The sequence below is a fragment of the Heterodontus francisci genome, chromosome 4 (assembly GCF_036365525.1).
Source record: "Heterodontus francisci isolate sHetFra1 chromosome 4, sHetFra1.hap1, whole genome shotgun sequence".
Lineage (NCBI taxonomy): Eukaryota > Metazoa > Chordata > Chondrichthyes > Heterodontiformes > Heterodontidae > Heterodontus > Heterodontus francisci.
In genome coordinates, this window is record NC_090374.1 from 158,088,714 (window position 1) to 158,102,799 (window position 14,086).

The window sequence follows — 14,086 nt, forward strand, 5'->3', positions numbered from 1 at the left end:
AATGCCGCTTTCCTCGTTGGACCAGAAACATATTGATCTAGAAAATTCTCCTGAACACACTTCTGAAACCTTTTCCCGTTGCTGCCCTTTACACCATCACAGCCTATTTCCACCTCCATAACATTGCCCGACTTTCCCCTGTCTCAGCTCATCTGCTGCTGAAACACTCATTCATGACTTTGTTACTTCTAGGCTTGACTATTCCAATGCACTCCTGGTTGGTCTCCTACACTCTACCCTCTGCAAACTGAGATCATCCTAAACTCTACTGCCCATGTCATAACTCACATCAAGTCCCGTTCACTTGTCACCTCTGCGTTCGCTGACCTATATTAAGCTCCAGTCAAGCAATGTCTTGATTTTAAAATTCTCATCCTTCTTTTCAAATCCCTTCACGGCCTCTTCCCTCTCTCATCCAGCCCCACAATCCCCTGAGATATCTGCGTTCCTCTAATTCAGGCCTCTTGCGCATTTCTGATTTTAATCGCTCCACTATTGGCCACACCTTCAGTTGCATAGATCCTAAGTGCTGGAATACCCTACCTAATCTTCTCTGCCCCTCTATCTCTCTTTCCTCCTTTCAGACATTCCTTAAAATCTACCTCTTTGACCAAGCTGTTGGTCATCTGACCTAATATTTCCTTATGTGCCTCAGTGCCACATCTTGTTTTATAATGCTCCTGTGAGGTATCTTGGGATGTTTTATTATATTAACGGTGCTATATAACTATATGTTGCTTTTACTGTTGTTAAATTGGATAATTAAAGTCCCCCATTATCACTACTCTATAGATTTTGCACCTTTCTGTAATTTCCATGCAAATTTGTTCTTCTATATCTTTTCCACTAGTTGGTGGCCTATAGAATACACCCCATAATGTAATGGTACCTCTATTGCTCCTTAGCTCTAACCAGATAGATTCTGTCCTTGGCCCCTCTAGGACATCCTCTCTCTGAAGCACTGTAATAATTTGCTTAATTAATACTGCCACCCCTCCTCCTTTCTATCCTTCCCTGTCTTTCCTGAAGACCTTGTATCCAGAAATAATTAGTACCCAATCCTGCCCTTTTCGAGCCATGTCTCCATTATCACTACAACATTATAATCCCCCATGTCTATCTGCAGCTGCAGCTCACCAATCTACTTATCACACTCAAGTTCAATAATTTCAGAGCATGACGGGCCCCTCATTTTACTTTTATTTTTAGTTATTTTTTCTTCTTTCTTTTTTTTTCTTTTTATTTTATATTGTGAGCCTAGTCAAAAAGAAAAAAGAAGCATTCGTAAGAGCTGGAAAACTGGGAACAGACGAAGCCCTTGAGGAATATAAAGACAGTAGGAAGGAACTTAAGCAAGGAGTCAGGAGAGCTAAAAGGGGTCATGAAAAGTCATTGGAAAACAGGATTAAGGAAAATCCCAAGGCTTTTTATACGTATGTAAAGAGCAAGAGGGTAACCAGGGAAAGGGTTGGCCCACTCAAGGACAGAGGAGGGAATCTATGTGTGGAGCCAGAGGAAATGGGCGAGGTACTAAATGAGTACTTTGCATCAGTATTCACCAAAGAGAAGGACTTGGTGGATGATGAGTCTAGGGAAGGGAGTATAGATAGTCTCGGTCATGTCATTATCAAAAAGGAGGAGGTGCTGGGCGTCTTGCAAAGCATTAAGGTAGATAAGTCCCCAGGGCCTGATGGTATCTATCCCAGAATACTGAGGGAGGCAAGGGAAGAAATTGCTGGGGCCTTGACAGAAATCTTTGCATCATCATTGGCTACAGGTGAGGTCTCAGAGGACTGGAGAATAGCAAATGTTGTTCCTCTGTTTAAGAATGGTAGCAAGGATAATCCAGGAAATTAAAGGCCGGTGAGCCTTACGTCAGTGGTAGGGAAATTATTAGAGAGGATTCTTCGGGACAGGATTTGCTCCCATTTGGAAACAAATGAACTTATTAATGAGAGGCAGCATGGTTTTGTGAAGGGGAGGTCGTGTCTCACTAACTTGATTGAGTTTTTTGAGGAAGTGACGAAGATGATTGATGAAGGAAGAGCAGTGGATATTGTCTATATGGACTTCAGTAAAGCCTTTGGCAAGGTCCCTCATGGCAGACTGGTACAAAACGTGAAGTCACACAGGATCAGAGGTGAGCTGGCAAGATGGATACAGAACTGGCTCAGTCATAGAAAACAGAGGGTAACAGTGGAAGGGTGCTTTTCTGAATGGAGGGCTGTGACTAGTGGTGTTCCGCAGGGATCAGTGCTGGGACCTTTGCTGTTTGTAGTATATATAAATGATTTGGAGGAAAATGTAGCTGGTCTGATTAGCAAGTTTGCGGACGACACAAAGGTTGGTGGAGTTGCGGATAGTGATGAGGATTGTCAGAGGATACAGCAGGATATAGATCGGTTGGAGACTTGGGCAGAGAAATGGCAGACAGAGTTTAATCCGGACAGATGTGAGCTAATGCATTTTGGAAAATCTAATGCAGGTGGGAAGTAAATGGCAGAACCCTTAGGAGTATTGACAGGCAGAGAGATCTGGGAGTACAGGTCCACAGGTCACTGAAAGTGGCAACGCAGGTGGATAAGTTAGTCAAGAAGGCATACGGCATGCTTGCCTTCATCGGTCGGGGCATAGAGTATAAAAATAGGCAAGTCATGCTGCAGCTGTACAGAACTTTAGTCAGGCCACACTTAGAATATTGCGTGCAATTCTGGTCGCCACATTACCAGAAGGACATGGAGGCTTTCGAGAGGGTACAGAAGAGGTTTATCAGGATGTTGCCTGGTCTGGAGGGCATTAGTTATGAGGAGAGGTTGGATAAACTCGGATTGTTTTCACTGGAACGACGGAGGTGGAGGGGCGACATGATAGAGGTTTACAAAGTTATAAGTGGCATGGACAGAGTGGATAGTCAGATGCTTTCTCCCAGGATGGACGAGTCAGTTACTAGGGGACATAGGTTTAAGGTGCGAGGGGCAAAGTTTAGAGGGGATGTGCGAGGCAAGTTCTTTACACAGAGGGTGGTGAGTGCCTGGAACTTGCTGCCAGGGGAGGTGGTGGAAGCAGGTACGATAGCGACGTTTAAGAGGCATCTTGACAAATACATGAATAGGATGGGAATAGAGGGATCCGGTCCCCGGAAGTGCAGTAGGTTTTAGTTTAGGCAGGCATCAAGATCGACGCAGGCCTGGAGGGCCGAATGGCCTGTTCCTGTGCTGTACTGTTCTTTGTTCTTTATTTTATCTTAGTTTGTTCAGTTTGTCTACCCACTGTTTTTTTCATGTAGGTACTTGTGGCTGTTCAGTTTTCAGTCCATTAACACCCTATCTGTACTAATGCTTTGTCTTTCAACACACCATTAACATATTGTTTGCCTTTGCTCCATGACCTTCTGGTCGGTTATTCTCTGTGACCTTGTCCTATCTGCACCTTCTCCTTTGTAATCTCTTGCCCCACCCCTGCTTTACTTGCTTAAAACCTTTCACATTTCTAATATCTGCTAGTTCCGCAGAAGGGTCACTGACCTGAAACGTTAACTCTGCTTCTCTCTCCACAGATGCTGCCAGACCTGCTGAGTATTCACAGCATTTCTTGTTTTTATTACTTATCACACTCCATGTGTTCAGATACATGCACTGTAAACCTAATGTAGACATTATTGCATTCCCTCTTACTCTGACTCAACCTAATACCTTACTATTTCTTACTCATCCTTCTTTTCAAATTATTGATATCTGTCTCTCCCAATCCTTTGTGGACCTTGTTTTTTCCTTTCTAATGTCACGTTCTGGTTCCCATCCCCCTGCCAAGTAAGATTAAACCTTCCCCAATAGCATTAGCAAACAACCCCACGAGAACATTGGTTCCATCCAGCTGCATTGAGGTGCAACCCATCTGGCCTATATAGGTCCCACTTAAGGACACAATGAGTTCACCTCTGGTGGGAGACTTTGCTTGCTTAGAGCCAAACCGCGGCACGAAAGAACAGCAATGCAAGAACAAAGAACAAGGATGGGGATCAAAGCTTTTTTTAAAATTCATTCATGGGATGTGGGCGTCACTGGCTAGGCCAGCAATTATTGCCCATCCCTAATTGCCCTTGAGAAGGTGGTGGTGAGCTGCCTTCTTGAACCGCTGCAGTGCATGTGGGGTAGGTACACCTCCAATGTTGTTAGGAAGGGAATTCCAGGATTTTGACCCAGTGACAGATATAGTTCCAAGTCAGGATGGTGTGTGGCTTGGAGGGGAACTTGCATCTGCTGCCCTTGTCCTTCTAGATGGTCTTAAAGTGACCATTAACTCCTGAGAGTAGGAAAACATGTTTGGCATCTGCTAACTTTATAATCAGACAATGGGGTGAGATAGATGGCTTTTGTGCCTCTGGCAGAAAGATTAAAGCATGTTTAAAATGAATGAGGGCATAAATTAACGAGATCAGCCAAGTCAACCGCCAGTCAAAGAGTTATGTGGAGCTCAACTTTGCATGCGAAGGACTGTACAAATATGAACCAAGATCTGCAGTATAACACTGAAGCTATCACCAGTCACAGAAAGCAAGTAGAGTCTGGTCAGCTCTACTAGGACCTACATCGCCATCAGAAGACCAACCGAGGGATGACTGTATTATACTAGGAACTTTGGGAACAGCTAACTAAGTGAGGGATAGCCTAGGGGCTTTATCCTCATATGGATCACACGTGCAACTAAGTGTAAGCTTATTGTAAGTGAAAGTAAAGTGGGAACTGTTTAATAAAGATTTTGATTTTGAATCGTACATTAGTGTTGTTCTGTTTGATGTTGAACCTCGTCATGCTCGCCGAAATTCTCGGATCACAAGCTTAAGGGAGTGTCAGGCAAACCCCACCTGCCAAGACTGAGGCACACATTATTTCGCCATATGAACATTAAAACTTAAAATTGCAAGCCCTGACCAGAAAGACATTTCCATGGTAACAGACAATGTTGAAACAATGGGGATCCAGCAGTTGCTTCTCCAATACACAGTAGTGGTCAAACCAGTTTTAGACACATGACTAGCTGGTTGCAGCTTTTGGATCTGAACTCCCAACAAAGGGATTTGAAGAGAGAACGCCGCGTACTCATGAACTGAGAACATCTCCTTTCCTGCCTGTCTGCCTGCCTGCTCATCTCTCAGGGAACTGAAACCACTGAAGACACGTAAACTCAGAGAGAGAAAAGGTTTAAGACTAATACTGGGCCCCAACGAAAGGCATCACCATATTTTCAATCAAGGATTACAGCAAGCTTGGGAAACAGTGACACGATATTGCCTCAAACTGTTCTATTGCTCTTTTTTGTCCCTATTTTTTGCATGTTTATATCGCGTGTGCATGCTAACGTGGGCGTGTCATATATCAATAGGCCTGACCCATACTAAAGTTTAAGTTCAAGGTTTAATAAATTTCATCTTACTGCTTTTAACCAAAGAAAGCCTGTTTGTGTTCATTTCTTTGCCTTATAATTATAAGTTGTGAACAAGGATTCGCAAAGGGGAGCTCAAAACACAGTGTGTTTAAAATTAAACCCTGTTATAATAAGACCAGGTGAAGACAGCAAGAGACCCCTAGACACATTGCTCACCTGGTCGTAACAGGGGATAATTTCCCTGCATTACCTCCCCCAGAACAGGTTCTAATGTCCCAGGATTCTAAAGCAATTCTTCCTGCACCATATCTCCAGCCACACGTTCAACTACTCTGTCCTCCTATTTCCATACTCACTAGCATATGACATTGGGAGTAATCCACAGATTACTAATGTTTGAGGTCCTGCTTGCTAGTCTCCTTCCTAATTTCCCACTTTCAACCTTCGTCATTGGGATCAGCATGGGCTACGACTGCTGGCTGTTCACCCTTCGCCCCTCAGGGTGCTCTGTAGCCATTCAATGATATCCTTGACCCTGGTGCTAGGAAGACAACATACCATCCTGAAATAACGACTGCAGATGCAGAAATGCCTGCCTGTTCCAAATTTATAATGCTCGTGCGCTCATGCATGTTGAAATCTTCATGTGTGTGAGGCAACTCAAAAGCAGTCCTGAGCTTTCAGACCAAAATGGTTAGCCCTAGGGTTTGTAACACAAGAACACAAGTGATAGGAGCAGAAGTAGACCATATGGACCATCGAGCCTGCTCCACAATTCAATACGATCCTGGCTGATCTTGGGCTTCAATTCCACTTTCTTGCCTGCTCCCCATATCTCCTATGAGACCAATAAACTATCTATCCCAGCCTTAAATGTATTCAATGATGGAGCATCCACAACCCTATGGGGTAGAGAATTCCTAAGATTCACAACCTTTTGAGTGAAGTAATTTCTCCTCATCTTAGTCCTGAATGATCGGCCCTTATCCTGACACTGTGCCCCCGCGTTCTAGATTCCCCGACCAGTGGAAACAATCTCTCAGCTTCTCCCCTATCAAGCCCTCTCAGAATCTTGTATGTCTCAATTGGATCACCTCTCATTCTTCTAAACTCCAGAGAATATAGGCCCAATTTATTCTGCTTCTCATCATAGAACAACCCCCTCAACCCAGGGATGAATTTAATAAATCTTTGCTGCACCACCTCCAGTGCAAGTACATCCTTTCTTAAATGTGGAGACCAAAACTGCACACAGTATTCCAGGTGTGGTCTCACCAAAGCCCTCTACAGTTTTAGTAAGACTTCTTTATTCCTTTACTCCAATCCCCTTGCATAAAGGCTAACATGCCATTTGCCTTCCTAATAGCCTGCTGCACCTGCACGTTCCTTGACGGAGTACCCCCAACTCTCTTTGAACATCAACACTTACCATTTTCACATCTTTTAAAAAAATTCTGCTTTTCTATTTTTATGACCAAAGTGTTCAACTTCACACTTCCCTACCTAATACTCCATTTGCCATCTTGTTGCCCACTCACTTAGCCTGTCTATATCTCTTTGCAGTCTCTCTATGTCCTCTCAGCAACTTATCTTTCCACCGAGCTTTGTATCATCAGCAAACCTAGATACATTACTCTCTGTCTCTTCATCCAAGTCATAAATATAGAGTGTAAACAGCACTCCACTACTCACTGCCTGCCAACTTGAAAATGCCCCATTAATGTCAACTCTCTGCTTCCTGTCTTAACCAATCCTCTATCCATGCTAATATATTACCCCCAACACCATGAGCACTATCTTGCCTATTAATCTTTTATGTGGCACCTTATCGAATGTCTTTTGGAAATCCAGGTACATCTACTGTTTCCTCTTTATCTACCCTACTAGTTGCATCCTTAAAATACTCGAATAAATTTGTCAAACAGGATCTCCCTTGTTCTAAGCTTCCTATTCCAAGTACATTGTTAAGACTTCTTTATTAATAATTTCCAGCATTTTCCCAACGAATGATGTTAGGCTAAATGGCCTGTAGTTCCCTGTTTTCTCGCTACCTCCTTTCTTGAAAAGCGGTGTAACATTTGCCAACTTCCAATCTGATGGAACCATTCCTGAATCTAAGGAATTCTGGAAAATCACAGCCAGCGCATCCACTATCTCTGCAGCTATCTCTTTTAGAACCCTAGGATGTAGGCCTTAAAAACGTCAAAATGTAAAGGGGGCAATCACTTGGTTGGGAGTGTACTACAGGCCTCCAAACAGTCAGGGAGAGATAGAGGAGCAGATATGTAGGCAAATCCCAGAGAAATGTAAAAGTTATTGGGTAATAATAGTAGGGGATTTCAACTTCCCCAGTATCAACTGGGATGGTCTTATTGCAAAAGGCTTAAAGGGAGCAGAATTCTTCAAATGCATACAGGAGAGCTTTTTGAGCCAGTACGTAGAATGTCCGACAAGAGAAGGGGCGGTACTGGACCTAACCCTAGGGAATGAAGTCGGACAAGTGGTAGAAGTGTCAGTGGGGGGGGGGGGGGGGGGGGGGGGGGTGGCGTGGCATTTCGTGGATAATGACCATAACTCTGCAAAATTTAAGGCAGTTATGGAAAAGGACAAAGATGGACTGGAAATAAAGGTACTGAATTGGGAGAAGGCCAATTTCAATATGATAAAACAGGATCTGGCTAAAGTGGACTGGGAGCAGCTACTTGTAGGAAAGTCTACATCAGACCAGTGGGAGTCATTCAAAGAGGAAGTAAAGGTAGGACCAACAATCCAGGGAACTCTGGATGTCAAGGGATATAGAGGATTGGATCAGGAAAAAAAAAGGAGGCCCGTGGCAGAGTCAGAGTGCTGAAAACAGCGGAGGCACTAGAGGAGTATAGAAAGTGTGGGAGGGTACTGAAAAAAGTAATTAGGAAAGCAAAGAGGGGACATGAAACAAAACTGGCAGGCAAGATAAAGGAAAATTCCAAGGTGTTTTATAAGTATAAAAAGGGCACAAGGATAACCAACGAAAGAGTAGGGCCCATTAGGGACCAAAGTTGCAATCTGTGTGTGGAGCTGGAGGACATAGGTGAGGTTTTAAATTATTACTTTTCATCTGTGTTCACTAGGGAGAAGGATGATGAAAGTGCAGAGATCAGGTAGGGGGCTTGTGATATACTTGAACATATTAGCATCGAAAGGAAGTATTAGCTGTTTTAGTGGGCTTAAAAGTGGATAAATCCCCAGGTCCAGATGAGTTGTATCCCAGGCTGTTATGTGAGGCAAGGGAGGAGATAGCAGGGGCTCTGACACAAATTTTCAAATCCTCTCTGGCCACAGGAGATGTACCAGAGGATTGGAGGACAGCAAATGTGGTACCATTATTCAAGAAGGGTAGCAGGGATAAACCAGGTAATTATAGGCCGATGAGTCTAACAGCAGAGGTTGGGAAACTATTGAAAAAAATTCTGAGAGACAGGATTAATCTCCACTGGGAGAGGCAGGGATTAATCAGGGATAGTCAGCATGGCTTTATCGGGTGTGGGGGGGAGGAGTTCATGTCTAACTAACTTGATTGAATTTTTTGAGGCAGTGAGTAGATGGGTAGATGAGGGTAAAGCAGTTGATATCTTCTACATGGACTTCAGTAAGGCTTTTGATAAGGTCCCACATGGGAGATTGGTTAAGAAGGTAAGAACCCATGGGACCCAGGGCAATTTGGCAAATTGGATCCAAAATTGGCTTAGTGGCAGGAGGCAGAAGGTGATGGTCGAGGGTTGTTTTTGCGAGTGGAAGCCTGTGACCAGTGGTGTACCAGAGGGACTGGTGCTGGGACCCTTGCTGTTTGTCGTGTACATTAATGATTTAGCCGTGAATATAGGAGATATGCTCAGTAAGTTCGCAGATGACATGAAAATTGGTGGTGTTGTAAATAGTGAGGAGGAAAGCCTTAGGTTACAGGATGATATAGATGGGTTGGTAAGATGGATGGTGCAGTGGCAAATGGAATTTAATCCTGAGAAGTGTGAGGTGATGCATTTTGGGAGGACTAACAAGGCAAAGGAATATACAATGGATGGTAGGACCCTAGGAAGTACAGAGGGTCAGAGGGACCTTGGTGTACTTGTCCATAGATCACTGAAGGCAGCAGCACAGGTAGATAAGATGGTTAGGAACGCATATGGGATACTTGCCTTTATTTGCCGTGGCACAGAATATAAGAGCAGGGAGGTTATGATGGAGCAGCATAAAATGGCAGTTAGGCCACAGCTGAAGTACTGTGTACAGTTCTAGTCGCCACACTATAGGAAGGATATGATTGCACTGGAGAGGGTGCAGAGGAGATTCACCAGGATGTTGCCTGGGATGGAGCATTTCAGCTATGAACAGAGACTGGATAGGTTAGGGTTGTTTTCCTTAGAGCAGAGAAGGCTGAGGGGGGACATGATTGAGGTATACAAAATTATGAGGGGCATTGATAGGTTAGATAGGAAGAAACTTTTTCCCTTAGCGGAAGTGTCAATAACCAGGGGGCATAGATTTAAGGTAAGGGGCAGGAGATTTAGAGGGGATTTGAGGAAAACATTTTTCTATATTCTGTCCTCACAAGAGATTGACAGCCACCACAGTTTTGCACCACAGTTACCAAATTCTCCATGGATGGCAGAGATTACCACGCAAGCCTAAAGTTTCCTCGTGTAAACAACTAACATTAAACCAAAGCCAAAATACTGCAGATGATGGAAGTGTGTAATAAAAGCAGAATATGCTGGAAACACGAAGATCAGGCAGCATCTGTGGAGAGAGGCATCTCCCCCGTACCCCTTTTCTGTTTCTACACTTGTTCCATTAACACTCCCAATTGCCTTGCGCCATCACCACTTCTGTCATTTAATCACTCTTGCCTTTCACCCAACACAGTTTTCTCCCTTTTGTTCTCTTTCTGCCCCTTTTCACTGGCTGTGTACTTGCTTAAAAGCTGTTCATCTCCACCATCTCCCAGTTCTGATGAAAGGTCACCAACCTAAAGCATCTCCGTGTCTCTCTCCACAGTTGCCGCCTGAACTGCTGAGTGTTTCTAGCATTTTAGAACCATAGAAAAATTACAGCACAGAAGGAGGCCATTCAGCCTGTTGTGTCCATGCCGGCTGAAAAACCTAGTCGCCCAATTTAATCCCACCTTCCAGCGCCAAGTTACAGTACTTCTGGTGCCTGTTCAGGTACCTTTTAAAAGAATTGAGAGTTTCTGCCTCCACCACCATTCCTGGCAGTGAATTCCAGACACCCACCACCCTCTGGGTGAAAATGTTTTTCCTCATGTCCCCTCTATTCCTTCTACCAATCACCTTAAATCTGTGCCCCCTGGTAATTGACCTCTGCGCTAGGGGAAACAGGTCCTTCCTGTCTACTCTATCTAGGCCCCTCATAATTTTGTACACCTCTATTATGTCACCCCTCAGCCTCCACTGTTCTAAGGAAAACAATCCTAGCCAATCCAATCTTTCCTCATAGCTGCAACTTTTGAGCCCTGGCAACATTTTCTGTTATTTATTTAGAATAAATAGTAAATTGTAACATGATCATTTGGCAAGTATGAAAACTACAAGGGACCATTTGTATTGGTTATATCAGTAAACTGCTAAACTGGCATAACTTGACTGGGCAGGGGAGGAAACTGGGTAATGAACCACTTCTGGGATTTCCTTTGGAAATGGCATTAAACATATAGGGGAAATCTTATGTTCTCCCCTGCAGTGGGTTTGGAGGTGGGGAGAGTGTAAAATCGGGTGGGATGGTCGTTCTCGCCACCATCCCGCCTCCGTCAAAATTTAGTTCAGTGAGGGAAAGTCTGTGAATGACGTTCCCGCCCGGACGCCAATTAAAGCCCTTAACTGGGTAATTAACCCCCAGTTAACGGCCTCGTCCCTCCGCAGCCGCAATTAGCCGTGTGGTGGGCAGCCCTGTCACTGCACAGGAAGCACGGCACGGAAACCGTTCAGGCTGCTCCCCAGCTCGGGAGGGGGTCCCTCATTCAAAGGTACTTAGTGCTTGAATGTGGGACCTGGCATCAGGAGGGGTGGGGGCCTGCTGAGGGCCATCCCCTGCCCTTGCTGCCGAACCCCTCCCATGACCCCCAGCCCACGAGACCCCTCCCGCCCTGACCTACCTGTGGCCTGGGTCCAGTGATGATCCTCAGCCTCCAGGACAGTCATCCCCAGCAACAGCCACTGCCTCCGGGGTCCTAAATCCAATGGAAGGCCTGCTGCTGTCCACTTAAGTGTCTAATTGGCACTAAATTCGGTGAGCCTTCCAGAAAATTGGCAACACGGGGATCTCGGCGTCAGTTTCCCCTGACGTCGAGACCCCTGCTACCAGCATAAAACTCCCCCCATAATATGTCCAACCAAATGTGGATAGGTATACCCATATACCTACGGGAAGACGGTGCCATAGTGGTAATGTCACTGGACTAATAATCCAGAAGTCCAGGCTAATGCCCTGAGGGCATGGGTTTAAATCCCACCACAGCAGCTGGTGGAATTTGAATTCAATTAGTCTAAAGAATTTGGAATTGTAAGCTACTATCAGTAATGGTGCCATAAAACTATTGTAAATTGTTGCTAATATCCTTTAGGGAAGAAAGTCTGCTGTCCTTACCTGGTCTGGCCTACATGTGACTCCAGACCCATAGCAATGTGGTTGACTCTTAACTGCCTTCTGAAATGGTCCAGCAAGCCATTCAGTTCAAGGGCAATAAGGGATGGGCAATAAATGCTGTCCTTGCCAGTGCTGCCCATATACAAAGTATTAAATATAATACAATGCAAATCATGGAATCATGTCATGCAATGCGCTTTCTGTCACTTGTGCTTTAAAAGCACTGTAGGCAATGGTGCTGGGTAAATTTCTGCTGTCCAGGGTTAATAAGTTGTGTGTTTCAAGTTTAAAGAGGACTTTGGTGAGACAATCAAGCACAGAATAAGTCACACTACAATGAGGCAAGGCACCACAGCAAATTCCCTCCCCCACTACCCCACCTTAGGCAGGTGCCACAGTGGTCCTAGATGTCCTGAGATTGTCAAAGGTGTAATATAAACACAAGTTCTTTATTTATAAATTGCAACCGTCTATCTGATATTTTGATGGAGCCCTTAAATCCATCTAAAGTAACCAGGTTACTGCCTCTTCTCTGCTAATATCAACAACAGTAATTGCAAGCTTTTAAAACTACAATGAATTTACTGGATTATCAGAAATAGGTGAGATTCTGAAAGCCAAAAGTAACTTAATGATCACATCAATTATGAGGAACAAAACTTTCCAACTCACCTAAAGCTTCACTGTAATATGAGTCCCAATCACGCCACAACTGAGTGCACACCCAATCATACATGAGAAAGTAAAGGACATTTTGAAACCTTTCGATGAAGGTCATCCTATCAGAAAACTCTGACAGAGTAGCAGGTACATAGGAAGGAGGAGCTGGGATTTGCCCACAGAGCCTCTCCACTGCAAATCCTGGGGAGTATCTCAGAGTGAAGATGAAGGGAATTCCCAGCTTCATAGCCAGAAGGTCACCACAAATATGTAGAGGGTCAGCCAGCAGGACATTAAACTTTGATTCCTGTAGTCTTTGCACTAGTTCGTGGTTCTTTAGTACACCATCACATATCTGTCTGTTTAGTTTTATTCCATTTGCCATGATCACTGAGAACCTTTTGTACCCAGCCCAGTAAGATATATAAGGTTTCTCATACATCCAGAATGCTGTTGATTCCTTCAAAAAATCTTCGTATGATTCAGGGGAAAATGGGACTTGAAATACGACAAATTTCATGGGTGAGGGTTCAGAATAGTTTATGTAGAGTGCAGCCGAATAGACAACCACGGTAACATTATGACCCCTCTCGATCAGCTCCTCAATGACAGGTTTTAAATTAATCCAGTGACTGCCTTCTGCAGGCCAGATCAGCACATTCTCACCAGTAACCCTCTGGAGAAAGAGAAACATTGCAAACAGACGCCTGAGCTGCATCATGTCCATCGGGAATGATATAGAGTGTAGATCTGCACCGATCCCTTGAATCACACCTTTACAGACACACCAGAAAGATGCTCCTATCAGTATGGATCAGAACAAATTGGAGCCATTGAACTACGGGACTTTTGGGGAACGAAATTCATTTCCGCAATATAAAGTGAAAGCAAATGAAAATTCCTGCACTGGATTAAGAAATATTCAGATCGGATCCGGATTCAATAGTAACTTTCAAAAGTGAATCAGATATAAAAAGCAGTAACAATTGCTGCTCAGTAAATCAGCTGACATGCCACCCTAGTGCCATGGGGCATCTTTTAAACACTGACTGCTCGGTACCAACCGCAAACTGCTGTGTCGCTTGATTCATACAGCAATAATGGTGCCCACCCCTAACACAAAGAGGTCTGCATCAAATGGGACACTAATACAGAGCCAACTGTGGCCCTGACTGGAGAACACCAAACTGGAAGCAGCTGTTACTATTGATGATAGCTTACGAAGGACTGGCAAACATTCAGGATCAGCAGATACCTCCAGGAACCACACAACCAATAGGAATAGACTCAAGTCTCGGGCGTGGTGGCCTCTGAACAACAACAAAAGACTAAGCCAGAATTTAAAGCAGGAAGTTTGGTGGAAAGAAATTGAACCAGCGTGGGGTTAAAACACTTTTCACAA

General features: G+C 44.3%; 1 protein-coding gene across 5 annotated transcripts in view; it reads right to left on the bottom strand.

Moving 5' to 3' along the window:
- Positions 1 to 14,086, bottom strand: part of ugt2a5 (UDP glucuronosyltransferase 2 family, polypeptide A5) — a 131,999-nt gene that overhangs the window by 71,437 nt on the left and 46,476 nt on the right. Inside the window, exon 2 of one of the 5 annotated variants that reach the window (XM_068030458.1) lies at positions 12,697 to 13,144. The exons of 2 other annotated variants lie outside the window; for them this stretch is intronic. In XM_068030458.1, the coding sequence (XP_067886559.1) occupies positions 12,697 to 13,144 (448 nt within the window). Of the gene's footprint in view, positions 1 to 12,696; positions 13,563 to 14,086 lie in introns of those variants that run through there. 2 more of the 5 variants (XM_068030456.1, XM_068030453.1) reach the window with 2 other exon arrangements.